A 13,715-nucleotide genomic window follows, 5' to 3' on the forward strand; every position below is an offset into this window, starting at 1 on the left:
ATTTTCTAAAAATTCCCAAGGTGATTCCAAAAGGTAATTAGGATTGCTAAACAGTCTAAGCCAACTACTCACTGTTCTCCAAATATCCTTGTACTTTTTGTTTATCTGGAAAGTTTCTTCTTCCCTACCTCTTGAACCCCTCCTTTGCCATCTCTCCTCTGTAGCTCTTCCTAATCATCTCACTACCAAATACAGTTTCTCCACCCCTTAGGAAAACACATTGCTTAACAAAATATGACCAGAGCTGTGAGTGTCATACAGTGCTAAGGGGTGGAGAAATTGTATATGACACCTTTTGAAATGTGGCTTCCTCTGGGCAAGAGAAAGGACACTTTTTACTCACCCATGTACCAGTGGAAGCTAGCACAGTGCCTAGCATGAAGAACACTGAGGGAGGACAGTAAACAAATGATCATATAATTAGGGTAACCACACAGTCTGTTAACCAAACTGGAATACTTTTGAGGGTAATGAGGGATGCTAGTAACAACCGTGTCAGTACAAAAGTTTCTGGGACTGTTGCAGACAAACTGAAAGTATGTTCACCCAAATAACAATGACCGATGTTGATTAAGCTCTTACTGTTTGCCAGTCATTCACTGTCTTGTATGCTATTTGTCATTTCTTCAATACTGGGAGCACCCATTAGTATCTATACTTAACTGATAAGGACACAGTGGCAGACATGTAAAGGAACTTACCAACGATTATACAACTAAGGAGGTAGGTCAGAGAGCTGGGACTTGAACTCAGGTCCTCTGAATCCAGAGCTCATGTTCTAGACCATAAAGGCCTGTTGTCTCTCAGTGGGAAAACTCAAGCCTTGGAGTAGGACAGGATGAGAAGTAACTTTAGTTACCTCTTGGGCTCCAGTTTCTTCATCCATAAAATAATAACAGTGGTGGTTTTCAGTAACCTGGGAAGATTAAATGATATAAGGCATGAGAAGGGCATGTGTACTTGTGAACTACTTGCCTTTAAGAGTAAGACGTCTGCCAGTTTATCCATAAGACATCTACTCAAGTAGCTGTGACACAAATAAATGAGGCTAAATTCTGTAGCAGAACACAGAGGTAGGTCATAGGAAGCCCCACAGTGATTCCTATGGTTCCTATGCTTCATGATTAAGACCATGAAATTTTACACAAGACCTGGGTTCAAACTGAGGCTCTGGGATTTGAATAGATATTTCTCCAAAGAAGATATGCAAATGAACAATAAGCACATGAAAAGATGCTCAACATCATTACTCCTTAGGGAAATGCAAGTCAAAGCTGCAATGAAATATCACTTAACACCTACTAGGATGGCTAAAGTAAAAGAGACAGACAATAACAGATGTTGGGAAGAACATCTGGTAAAGAAATTGGAACCTTATATTTTGCTAGGAGGGTTGTAAAATGGTGCAGACACTTTGGAAAAACAATTTGACAGTTCTCCAAAAAGTTAAATTTAGAGTTACCATATGATGCGACAATTCCTTTCTTAGGAATAATTTTAAGAGAATTGAATATATACAGCCACACAAAAACTTGTACACAAATGTTCATAGCAGCATTATTCATAATAGCTAAAGAATGGAAACAACCCAAAGAGCTATGAGCTAATGTGGTATAACCACACAATAGAATAATATTCAGCAAAAAAAGCATTACTGATACGTGCTATAACATGGATGAATCTTGAGAACATGCCGCTAAGTAAAAGAAGCCAAACCCCAAAAATTGTATATTATAAGATAACAATTATTTAAATGTCTAGAATAGGCAAATATATAAAGACGGGAGATTAGTGGTTAGAGATTAGAGGGAATGGGAAGATAGGGAGTGACAGCTAATGGGTACAGGGCTTCTTTTTGGGATGACAAAAATGTTCTAAAATTAGATAGTGGTGATGGTTATACAATTCTGTGACTATACTAAACCCACTGGATTGTATACTTTAAAATGGTGAATTGTACAGTATGTGAGTTGTATCTCAATATAGCTGTTATTTTAACATTCAAGTTATACTGTGGACTTTGGGTGTTTGTGTTGTCTTCTGAAAAGAGGACTCATTATGGAGCCTAACTCAAGAGCAAATGTGAAGATTAAATGAGAAATTGCGTGTGAAACCCTTGGCACAGTAACTGTACTAAAAACTCAATAACAGTGACCATATGGGTGATTTTCCTCAAACCTGTGGTCTTTCTCTTGTCCATCTTGAAACAGAGGGTCAGTGGTGTTTTCAGTAACACAGGCTGGGATTCACGGTGACCTAAAATGCATGAAGACTGATCCTATTCCCAACACCTTTATATTGTATGTGTCTCAGATAGAATTAAAGTCTTATGGCTCTGATATCTGTTATTTATTTCTTAACTAATATAACTGAGACCTTGCTCAAGATGTGCTCATGAAAAATTACCCTTTTAATGGTGAAGCATTTAATGAGAAACTGGATTATCTACTGCATAAGTGCCCTTCATACAAATTAGCTTGGCCCTAGGTCCTAATCTAAATTGGGCTCCCTACTTTCCTCTAAATGGCCTAATATTTTCTTATTAATCTCTGCCCTTGTTCACCTGCTATGGCTCTGCTTTCTCTTATGAATCTTCTTTCTTGGCAGAGTTCTGTGCCCTGACAAATGTTTCTTAAGGCTGTCTTTGTATCTGACTCATAGACATTTTTTTAGAGATGACTGATGACTGGAATCTGTTCCATTTTCAAGCTGTCTCTCCATCCTTCCATGGGGTTTTAATGCTGCCAATGTGTTGAGTACCATCGGATTTGGACCAGGTGAGTTTTGGTCAAGATAAAGATGGGGCTTTATAAGAAAGTTGCGTAGAAAAGAAGCAATTAATCATGGTGGTTAGGCGAACAGCAAACAGGCTTGAAAACACAGAACACAAGCAAACCACAAATGTGGGTTTTGACATGAGACAAATCTAAGTTCAGGTTCTACTCTGTAAGTTTTGACAAGTTACATGGCCTCTAACAGTTCAGTTTAGAGCCTCATCTACGAAACCTGAATAATCGTACCTACCTCTACAATTATTTTCTGGACTTAACAAGTTGATGCATATAATATGCTATGTGATGAATGTTACCTGTTATTGTGATTATAATTAAAGTTTGAGGAAGTCTCAGTGGTGAAAGAGATGTTATTATGGACTGAAATAGTGTCATATGTTGAAGAGGAGAGATGTTTAGCTATGATATAAGGTGTATTATGGCAAATGTCCCTTTGTTCTTAGCTCTAGTCTCTGACATCTGCTCTTACAGAATGCTGAGGCTTAAGTATTATACTGATTATAGTTTCTGACTAATCATCCCTGTGTTATATTTGCTTTATGGAATATTACTCAAAGGCTTTAATATATGAGGAATCAGCAGGGGTGTCATGGAAAAAAACAAAAAGAAAACTGGGGGTTAGGACCACAGGTCCAGACCTGTGGCTGGACAGACATTCCTACTCTCTGCCTTCCACCCTCCCAGGATTGTGTCTTCTACTTGCTTCTTTTACTGGGCTTATAATAGTGGTGATACTCACGCCTATAATCCCAGCACTTGGGGAGGCCAGGGTGGTGGATTGGTTGAATCTGAAAGTCCGAGACTGGGCAACATGGCAAAACCCCATCACTACAAAAAAATAGCCAAGTATGACCGTGTGTATCTGTTGTTCCAGCTACTTGGGAGGCTGAAGTAGGAGACTTGCCTGAGCCTGGGAGGTCGTGGCTACAGTGAGCTGTGATCGCGCCACTGTGCTCCAGCCTGGGTGATGAAGTGAGACACTGTTTAAAAAAAAACAAACAAAAAACTGTGGTGACAGCTACCATTTGTAGAAAACTTACCATGTAAATACATACTTCACACATACTATCTCACTGAAGTTACTGTTCATGCTAATGCTGTAAGGTAGATACTTTATTGTCATCCAACACATTAAAAAACTGAGGCTCAGACAGTTCAGTTGACTTACGAGAGGGACCTATGATTGGAAACAAGGATGTCTGATTCTAAAGCTTGAACCTTCTTACACACTTAGCGTAATGAAAATACATTTGTATTTGCAGTCACCAAAAACTTAAGCTTCTGAGGGCACAGATGTTGTCTCATTCATCTGTTGCCAGTGAATAATAGCACCGGTACAGAAGAGATGCTTGGTAACGGATGAATGAATAAATGAATGAAATGGAAGTTGTGTTTTGTCAATAGAAAAGTACTATATGATAGTTAGTGATTGTTGTCTTTTTTTTTTCTATTTTAAGCATGTCTTCTGATAATTCTCAACCCCACAATATAGAAAGGCCTTAGTTTGCACGTCTGTAGATAGAGGGAAACAGGCTGAATTATCTCTAATGTCCTCAGCTCTGTGTTTCTGACAGATGAAGTAAGCATGATGAAGGAGAAATCAAGAGTTGAAGTTAAGGATATTATAGGAGATGAATAACAGACAGGACACTCCAGGTTTTAAGAACCAACTGTACAATGTCCAGACCTCTGACTAGTCAAAGTATGATGAGGTTAATGATGGGTTTCAATTCCTATGTATTCATCTTATTTCGGACTATGTTTATTTGGGCAAGCTACCTAAACTCTGTGACCTTCGACTTCATCATCTGGAAAATGGAAATGGTTTGCTTGTTGTGAAGAGTGGGGATAAAGTTTAGAGAACATCTGGCATGAAGCGCTTGCTCAGTTCAGAGTTAACTTTATTGTCCTCACTTCATGTAGATATGCTTGAGCTCCTGGTTGATGTGTCTTAGCAAAATATTATCTTAATAATTATTGAGAGAGCCTGTTGGAAGGTGCAGACACACAATAGCATGTAGCGTGGAAGCCTATTTTCCTGCACACATGGCTTACCAGAAGAGATGTCATAAAACCATTTTTTGATAATTGTCCTCAGGTAATTGCTCTGGAGTTTCACTGTGAAACAGCTCATGGAATTGGGTGGGAAGAGGGTCTTGGACCCTGGCCAAGCTATTATTGAATGTTGGCAATGCCAGAGACTTGGTGCTAATATTATTCTAACAACAATTTCGGACATGAACTCTTAGTGGGTGATTATGATCATTTGTTGAATATCTCTTGCTTAACAAACCCTGAATTAGATGCTTCACACATATTATCTGATTTATTTATCATAATACCCTGTTGAGGTGGTTATTTTTAACTTATTTTTCCCTACCTGAGAAAACTGAGTCTCAGAAAGAAGAAGTAATTTGTCTCAGGACTTAAATGGATGGAGTCAGAATTTGCATCTAGGAATACTACTATTCTTTTCTCCTGAGTCCAGTGATTTGACTTTCCGGGAATGTAGATGAAACCAGACAGTGGATCTTGGAATTGTGGATACACAAAGCCACTGGGGTCTGTACAGCTACATGTTTGAATCTGCTTTTTCTCTTTTTAGGTCAGGATCGCAGTGAAGCCACTTTGATAAAGAGGTTTAAAGGTGAAGGGGTCCGGTACAAAGCCAAATTGATCGGGATTGATGAAGTTTCCGCAGCTCGGGGAGACAAGTTATGTCAAGATTCCATGATGAAACTCAAGGTGCTATGCAAACGTTTTCTTTTCAATATTTTGTGTTTAATGTGAATGAGGAAAACAAGTGATTACCATCATAATTGTAAATAACTTTATTCATTTATTGGTAAATTACTTGGCTCACTGTTGAATCACCATACTTTTTCATTGGGAAGAGATTTCAATCATTCAGCAAATGTTTATTGAGCACCTACTATGTGGAAATATTTTGGTAGGCCCAGGTTTACAATTTTTGAGTGTATCACATTTTATTCCATTTTATTTTCATTTTGCAACTCCTGCAAAAATAAAAGTACAAAATTATCAAATTGTTTTGTCCCCCACATTTTATGGATTTTGCCATCTTGTTATTTTTGAATAAATAATATATATTTCTGCCATATGGTAAGAGATGTTAAGATAAAAGTTGATTTTATTCATTCTTACAGTTTCTACAAATGTACCCCAAACACTTTAAAATAATATCCTTAAAGTAAAATGTAATTATATTTTGGGATTTGGAGATATCATGAAGAGATTTCTGATTTTAAATGCTATAAAGAAGCCTTTTCTCTGAGGAATCTAAGAAAGAAATTATATTTTCTTTTCTTTTTTTTTTTTTTTTTTTTGAGAAGGAGTCTCACTCTGTCGCCTAGGTTGGAGTGCAGTGGCGCAATCTCGGCTCACTGCAACTTACCCCTCCCGGGTTCAAGCAATTCTCCTGCCTCAGCCTCCTGAGTAGCTGGGATTACAGGCACACACTACCAGGCCTGGCTAATTTTTGTATTTTTAGTAGAGATGGGGTTTCACCATGTTGGTCAGGCTGGTCTCGAAATCCTGACCTCATGATCCATCTGCCTCGGCCTCCCAAAGTGCTGGGATTACAGGCGTGAGCCACTGTGCCCGGTCAGAAATTAGAAATTTTTAAAATATACAAAATAAATTATTTTATTAAAGTATACAAAAATAACTTTTCTCAGATTCTGATGTCCATATATTGTTTCTTTTAAAAAGTTATAAAATATTGAAAAAATAAATGATTTAGCAAGAAGTCTACAAATATCATATGTATTACAAACACATATTATTTACTTTTCTGATTACAGAGTTCACTTATGTGCATTATGGAATATTTTGAAAATACAGAAAAATGTAAGGGAGAAAACTGAAATAATCCACAACCCCACAAAGACAATCAGTGTCAACATTTTTGTGTATAATTTACAAGTTTTTTTGTGGTTTTACATATATAATATATGAATTATACACATATATGTAATAAAATTGGAATTTTAATTTATACAGTTTCCTGTCTTGGGACTTTTTCCCCTTCATCTAACAATATATATGAGCGTATATACATATACATTTACATATACATCTTCAAATAGCCCATGAAGACATGACTTTGTCAATGAAATATTTTCAAATGTAAAAGAAAGAAAAGAAAAAAAAAGCTTGTTAGGTATGTAAAAGTATTAAAACCTGTAAAATGCATAAACGTAAAATGTGATAAAATCGGCATCACCTTTACTTTCATAGATGCTGAGTAAATCAGTTATTATTTTTGTTTATGCTATACAAAATTTTTAGTAGGTTAGCATATATACCAGATGCTATGTTTCCCTATAGTATGGCTCTAAGAGTCATGATTTTTAAAACTCTTAGTTTTCTACACTGGATATTCATTTATATGTCTTCTTTTTATTTGTTAAGCTGTTATGTAAACAAACTTTAATAGTTATGTATTTACTATAAAGTATACTAGAAAAAGGCATAAAATACATCAATACCATTATTTCACAATAAGCTTAGAAGAAGTTAGCGCATCTTTTTTTTTTGCAATAATTAAGCAATGTTATACAATTTTAGGGTAGTCCAGTGATGCGCTTTCTTCTCCCAAGTTCAAATCTGAGTGATTAATAGACAAGAGCTGGACAGGAAGAATTCCAAACTCCAGCTTTCTGACTGATAAATGCTGGCCTGGAGGATGTGACTTAGATACACAGCCACAGTGAGCACTCGTGAATAAGATGAGCTATTCCACTTGGTTTGCAGGGGTGTTGGACAACTGCAGATCCCCCTGTTCTCCCAACCCCTGCCCTTGCCCAGAGTAGGACCCATTACTCGTGCATGAGATCAGATGAGAATGCAGTCTGTCTTTCAGCAGGCAGATTGCACAGAGAGCCCCAGAAGAGATTGATCTTTGTATGTTCAGCTGCTGCTTCAAACTCTCCAATCAGGTAGAGCCACACCTTCCATCCCAAGGGGACCCTAGTTAAAGATGGGGATAAGGGCCAAGATCTTGGTTATTGCTGAAGTCCCTCCTCAATGAATATGAAGTCTGGCAAATGGAGATTTGCTCTAACAAATATTAATTAAAAGACATGAAGAAGATGCAGAAATCTGGTTCTCATCCAGAGCCACAAGTCTGCTGAGGAGGAGGAAAGAGCTCATGCTCCCAGCATCTGGGAGATGACCATTCACCAGGTTCGGTCACAGAGCACCTCATTGGCCAGCTGCCTTCTTGGAAACACTGAGGCCTAAGAGGAGTTGGCCTCTGCTACCTGAACATTCTCACTCAGGATTAACATTGGTCCAAGCTAGCTGGACTAGGCCTAGCAATGGCTGCCAACCGTGTGTGTGTGTGTGTGTGTGTGTGTGTGTGTGTGACCTGCAGTGAAGTGCTCCATCTGTCACCTCCTATAACCATGAGGTCCCCAAAGCCCTGAGAGTTTGTCCTACTATAACATACTCCTGTCAGATGCACTGAACTTGTTGAGGGGTCCTTGATTTCCAGACAATTGTGTTTCATTATTTGCAGGTTGCTGAGAAGAATGTTGACATTTCAGCTCCCAGTGGTTTTTCTTTAGAAAACACAGAAACATAAATGATCAATTCTCCATTTGGCCATCTGCCCAGGAAAGTAAGAGAGAAGTACAAAATGCCTCTTACCCTTGCAAAAAGGCCCACTTACTCACGTCAGGCCATATGAGAAATAAAAATTCTGTTTCCTTTGCTAGACTCTCTGAAGCTGGTGCATGTTCTTGCATTAGAGAGTTTTCTCTTGGATTGTAGGGGGATTCATATAATGAGTATGAGTGACCCATTGCCTGTCTACCAACAAAGCATCATGGTCATCATCATCATTTGTTGACATCATATTTTAATTTACAATCCACAAAGCATTTTCACATATATTATATCCTTTGATCATATGAGATACATATTAGCTTCCCTGTTTTGTGAAGAAGAAATCTGAGAGACAGAGAAGTTAAAGTATTTGCCTCACAGCCTTCATTTAATCTATGATAAAACGAATTCTAACCCAGATACCAAGAGGGCCTGTGTTCGACAAGACACAGTTTTGCCCTTAATTATATTCTGTTTTGTATTTGCATTTAATTTATTGAGGTTCCCAAACTAGATCTTAAGCTCCTACCAGTAAGCTACTACCCGGTAGTCACATCACACATCACTGACTTCTAAAGAAGTCAGCTTTCGGAGACGGTGGCAAAATGGTGGTGATTGAAGTTAAGGAAAAGATGAGGTCTCCAAAGACAGTGCCTGGAGAGCTAAGTGCAGAACCTTAACTATGTCAGTCAGAATCCTGAAAGAACCAAAATCTACCCCAGAAAGATCAGATGAGAATACTTTAATGAAGGAGCTACTTCCAACGGGTGGGTAAATTTAAGGTAGCAAATGAGGGGTACTCAGAATCTAGCAAGAGTGGGAAGCTATTACCACTCCTAGGAAGATATATATTTACTGAAAAACAGGGAGAGCAGAATTGATAAGAAAGTCTCCCTTTCTCACCACACAAAATATAGCTACTACCAGAGATGCAAATGAAGGATGATAAGGGAGTGTGGAGCAATGCCCTGACCTCTCTCTCCTACCCGCTGATCTCCTGCCTGTGCCTTGCATTGGTGGAACACAACTGGAGCCACGGAGAAGAAAGCTCAGGAGATCAGAGAATGCAGTTCTAGTCTGTAGGAATCAGTCTCTGGTCAAAAACAGGACAGAGAAAGATACTTGTATTCCCTTTTTTAACTGGGAAAAAATGAAACTTAGAATGAATTTTTTCCCTTTGGTTCATATACTTGGTAACTAGCTAGAACTGAGAATGGAGAATGGAGACTAGGCTTATTACATGGGGCTTTCTGGAATAGCATTCTAAGGTTTTTAGAATTCATGCCTGAAACCTGCTGCATTTACACATATGTTTTACATGTTCCCTGGAGAGCACAGTCATAACACTGGGTGCATGTACCGTGCTGTGTGAATGTTTTCTCAGAGCCGTTTCATGTACATCATATATCTGATTCTCAAAGCAACTCCTGAGCTGAACAGGGCAGCCTGTGACTCTTGCTTGGCGTGCCTGACCTTTTCTCTATATGTAACTTCCTCCATCGAGACTGCCTACTTGTGACTCCCTTGAGGATGCCTGTGTCAATCATTTCACACAGTGCCTATTATGTGGTATTGCTTAATCATATCAATATTAGGTCTCAAAAGTATAACTGTTATTTACTGAGCTCTCCCTGCACACTGTGCCAAGTGCAGTAGATGCATAGTTTGCTTAAGTGTCCCAACACTCTTATGAGGTGAGAAACGTGAATATTATTCTCATTTTGGGGTTCCTCTTCACCACTAAGTTTGGAAGCTGTTGGTTCTACCTAGCTATTTTCATAAACTTTTGGACATATTTGTAGCATGCATCATTATATGGTCATTTTTTAAAAATCTGTTTCCCAAAAAGGGGCTCTTAGAGAAGAGAGGATTGCAGTAGAAGGATTCCTACCTTGAGAATCAGAAAGATCAATGTCTGACTTTCACTTCTATGACTTATTAGCCCCCTTAGGTTCTAGGAGGTCATTCGATCCCCTGGCCTTATGTTTCCTCATCTGTAAAATGAGGGAGGTAATTCTTACTTCCCAGAATTGTGATATTGACTAAATTATATGATGGGTAAGAGAACCTCTTGCATAGGCACCCAAGAAAATGTTTGACTCTGGTTTCCAGATTTCCAGTGGTGACTTACTAGGTCAGGTGGCTAATATCAGGCACAGAGTCCATAACAGGACCTACGTCCACTTCTTTTGACTCCCTAACCAGAGCTGTCTCCTGGGCCTCTGTTAGTTCTGCACAGTGGCCATGAATAATCTTGTGGGGAGATGAGCCCATCAGTGTCCTGAAGGCACTGTCTTGTGCAGGCCCACTCTAGACTGAGTGCGGTTTTTCAGAGCTTGACCCAGAGTCCTGTCTCACAAGAAAAACATGCTTGATAAGATGGGACTTTTCTTTCCCCAAAGATAGCACCTTATGGATTGTCCTTCTCTTTTTCATTTGTCATGTAAATTCACCATCAGCAGCCCCAAGTGGAAATGCTCCTGGAACATGTATGTTGGCTTTTTCCATCCTTCTTCACCTACAGCCATATTCTACCAGGGAATTCTTTGGTAGCTACTTGACACCAACAAGCAAAGGGGGCCTTAGTATCTAATCGGCACTACTATGTGCTAGGAATTATTGCTATTTGATATTCCAGGAAATCTGTTAGCTAGGAGCTGTTCGGACTGTTTTGGAAATGGAGACATTGAAACTTCTCTTCCTGACCAGAGGTGTAGCCCTCTCCCCACCCTGTCCTATGCTCTTCTCACCTAAAGGAAGAAGGAATAAAATGAGAAGGAGACAGTCTCCTCCCCTTTGACAGTCCTTCCAGTACTTTCCTTTAGGAGGGCACATCTTAGTCCATTTGTGCTACTGTAACAAAATGCCTAAGACTGGGTAATTTATAAAAAACAAATTTGTTTTCTCACAGTTCTGGTTGCTGGCAAGTCCAGGATCAAGGGGCCAGCAGGTTGGTTGTCCAGTGAGGGCCCTGATCTCTCTGCTTCCAAGATGGTGCCTGTTACTGCATCCTCCAAAGCAGATGCATGCTGTATCCTCAGAACAGAAGGGCAGAAAGGGGAATAAACTCCTTCTCTGAAGTCTTTTTATAAGAACCCTAATCCCCTCTATGAGTGTTCTACCCTTATCACTTAATCACCTCCCAGTACTATCACTCCGGCAATCAAGATTCAACACATGCATTTGAGGGGACACATTCATCCCCCCAGAAAGGGGCTAATTATTTTTCTCATTTGTATGTATCCTGGATATCTGAGATTGAAGGTTGGGGTGCGAAGGGATAGTATCATGTATTATTTTACTCCAAATCCATCCGAGAACACATATTTAAAATTAAAGTGAGGGAAAGTCACTTTCCTTCTCTTTGAGTTCCTGCTTTACACTAGACCATTCTCAGCCCTGGGCACAAACCAGATAAAGTTCCATGCACAATTGAGCTTTTGCTCTATTAGGCAAAGGCAGACAATCAACGAATGAATTTGTGAAATGTCAGATGGTGGTAACTTCCAGGAGAAAAGTGAAGAAGGGAAAACAAAGGAGATGCAATTTGGCATAAAGGGTGTGCTCTGTTGGCTAAGAGGGTCAGAGAGGGTGGCATTAAACAGAAATTAGGAGTTACCCCTGGGATTCCAAAGACATACTTTGGCCATTTCTGCATGTTCCTTAAAAGCATCCCACAGTGAATTCATGGTAAAACAAGGAGCACATTGAGCAATCTAGAAACCATTGAATGCAGGGAGGGATTGAAGAGACAGAGAACTCTGCTTTGTATGTGAGTTAAGAGTTACTCTAACGTTTTAGAGAGCAGTCGCTGGAGGAGGGGTCTTATGTCAATACGGAGCAGCTTTGAAAGGCTGAAAGAGGAAGATTGGAAGGGGGCTGTAGGGAGAGAGACTTAGGCCCCCTAGAAAGAAGACACAATGTAAAGGATAATCACTGGTCCCAGCACCAAGTGCTAGGAGAGCTGAGTTGTAGTCTCAGCTCTTTGACCAATTCCCTGTGCTGTCTCAGGATGGTCTACTACCTTTCAGTTCATCATTTTTCTCATCTGTCAGTTGAGAAACTTGGATCTATTAGTTTTAAGGTTTTCTGTGGTTCTATGCATTCTGCATGTCTGTGAGTCTGCAAGACGTGCTTGAGAATGAATGGGTGATGTGTGAAAGAAGGAATTTCCTCCTAGCAGGTGTCTAAACAGGAACTGAAACACAAACTGTAATGGACATTCATGTATTTTCTAGAAGAAATTAATTTTTATTATATTTCTTCAGTATACCAGGCATTGTGCTAGGTACTTTACGTAAATGTTTATTTAATTCTCTCAACCATGCAAAAAAATGATGTATTTTACACTTGAGGAAGTGAAACTAAGAGGTTAAGTAATTTATCCAAGATTATACAGAACCAGGAGTATAACTTAGATATTCTGATTCCACAGAATGTTTCCAATACCCAAGGTGAGGATAATCAAACATCCTCAACAGAATGTGCCTTCCTCATACCTCTGGTCATACCTACTGTTCTCTAACACCAACCATTCCCCAAAACTGATGCTGAGAATAGCACATAGTACTTTTGTCTCCTGGAAATAGGAAGTCAATATTATTTTAGACTTTTCTTCTTCTAAAAGCCCAGAACCATAACTGCTGAGAGTTGGGCTTAATCTTGCCATCTTTAGAGACTGGCAGTAACGAGAGGCTGGAAGCCTCAAGGCCCCTAATGCATGGTCAGCAACAGCCCCTGAGAGTGTAGATCCCTTGAAAGGTCTTTATCCCCTGAGTTGTACCCTAGTATGGAGCCCATGCTTTCCTGCAACTGGCCAACACAGAATCTAATTTGAAAGGCAAGTGTCTTTATTCTTAATTTGAATCATATCAACTTTGGGGGACTCTGGATATCACATATTCACTTAGCAATTATTTGCTAAGCACCTCTTGCCCTCCAGGGACTGTTCTAAGCACTAGAGATAAAGCAGTGAACAAAGTAACACCCCAACCTTTTGTGAAGCTTACCTTCTCACTGACTCATAGACATATCTTTGGCTTATAAAACATTTGAGACAGTGAGGAAACAGTTTTTTTTGATAAATGGAATGTGAGAATGAGAGGAACAAGGGTAGTGATAAACACAAAATGTCTTTGAATAAAAATTACAATCAATAGGCATCTAACTATGGTGATCACATTTTTTTCCAGCAAAATGGACAATCTAGCATTTATTTTATTTCTATTATCTAAAATTGATTCATATGAAAACTTTTTCCAGAATTATAAAAAATAAAATTACATGTAGGAA

General features: G+C 39.1%; 1 protein-coding gene across 18 annotated transcripts in view; it reads left to right on the forward strand.

Annotated features, from left to right (window-relative positions):
• Positions 1–13,715, forward strand: part of DAB1 (DAB adaptor protein 1) — an 863,435-nt gene that overhangs the window by 705,552 nt on the left and 144,168 nt on the right. For 17 of the 18 annotated variants that reach the window (XR_009210852.1, XM_058430794.1, XM_058430808.1 and 14 more), the window contains one exon: positions 5,398–5,537. Coding sequence is in view for 17 of the 18 variants with exons in the window: in XM_058430794.1 (XP_058286777.1) it covers positions 5,398–5,537 (140 nt within the window). In the remaining variant the exon portion in view is untranslated. Of the gene's footprint in view, positions 1–2,709; positions 2,778–5,397; positions 5,538–13,715 lie in introns of all 18 variants that reach the window. The other variant, XM_058430806.1, reaches the window with a different exon arrangement.

This window comes from Hylobates moloch, unplaced genomic scaffold (assembly GCF_009828535.3).
Source record: "Hylobates moloch isolate HMO894 unplaced genomic scaffold, HMol_V3 SCAFFOLD_18, whole genome shotgun sequence".
In the NCBI taxonomy this organism is placed as follows: Eukaryota; Metazoa; Chordata; class Mammalia; order Primates; family Hylobatidae; genus Hylobates; species Hylobates moloch.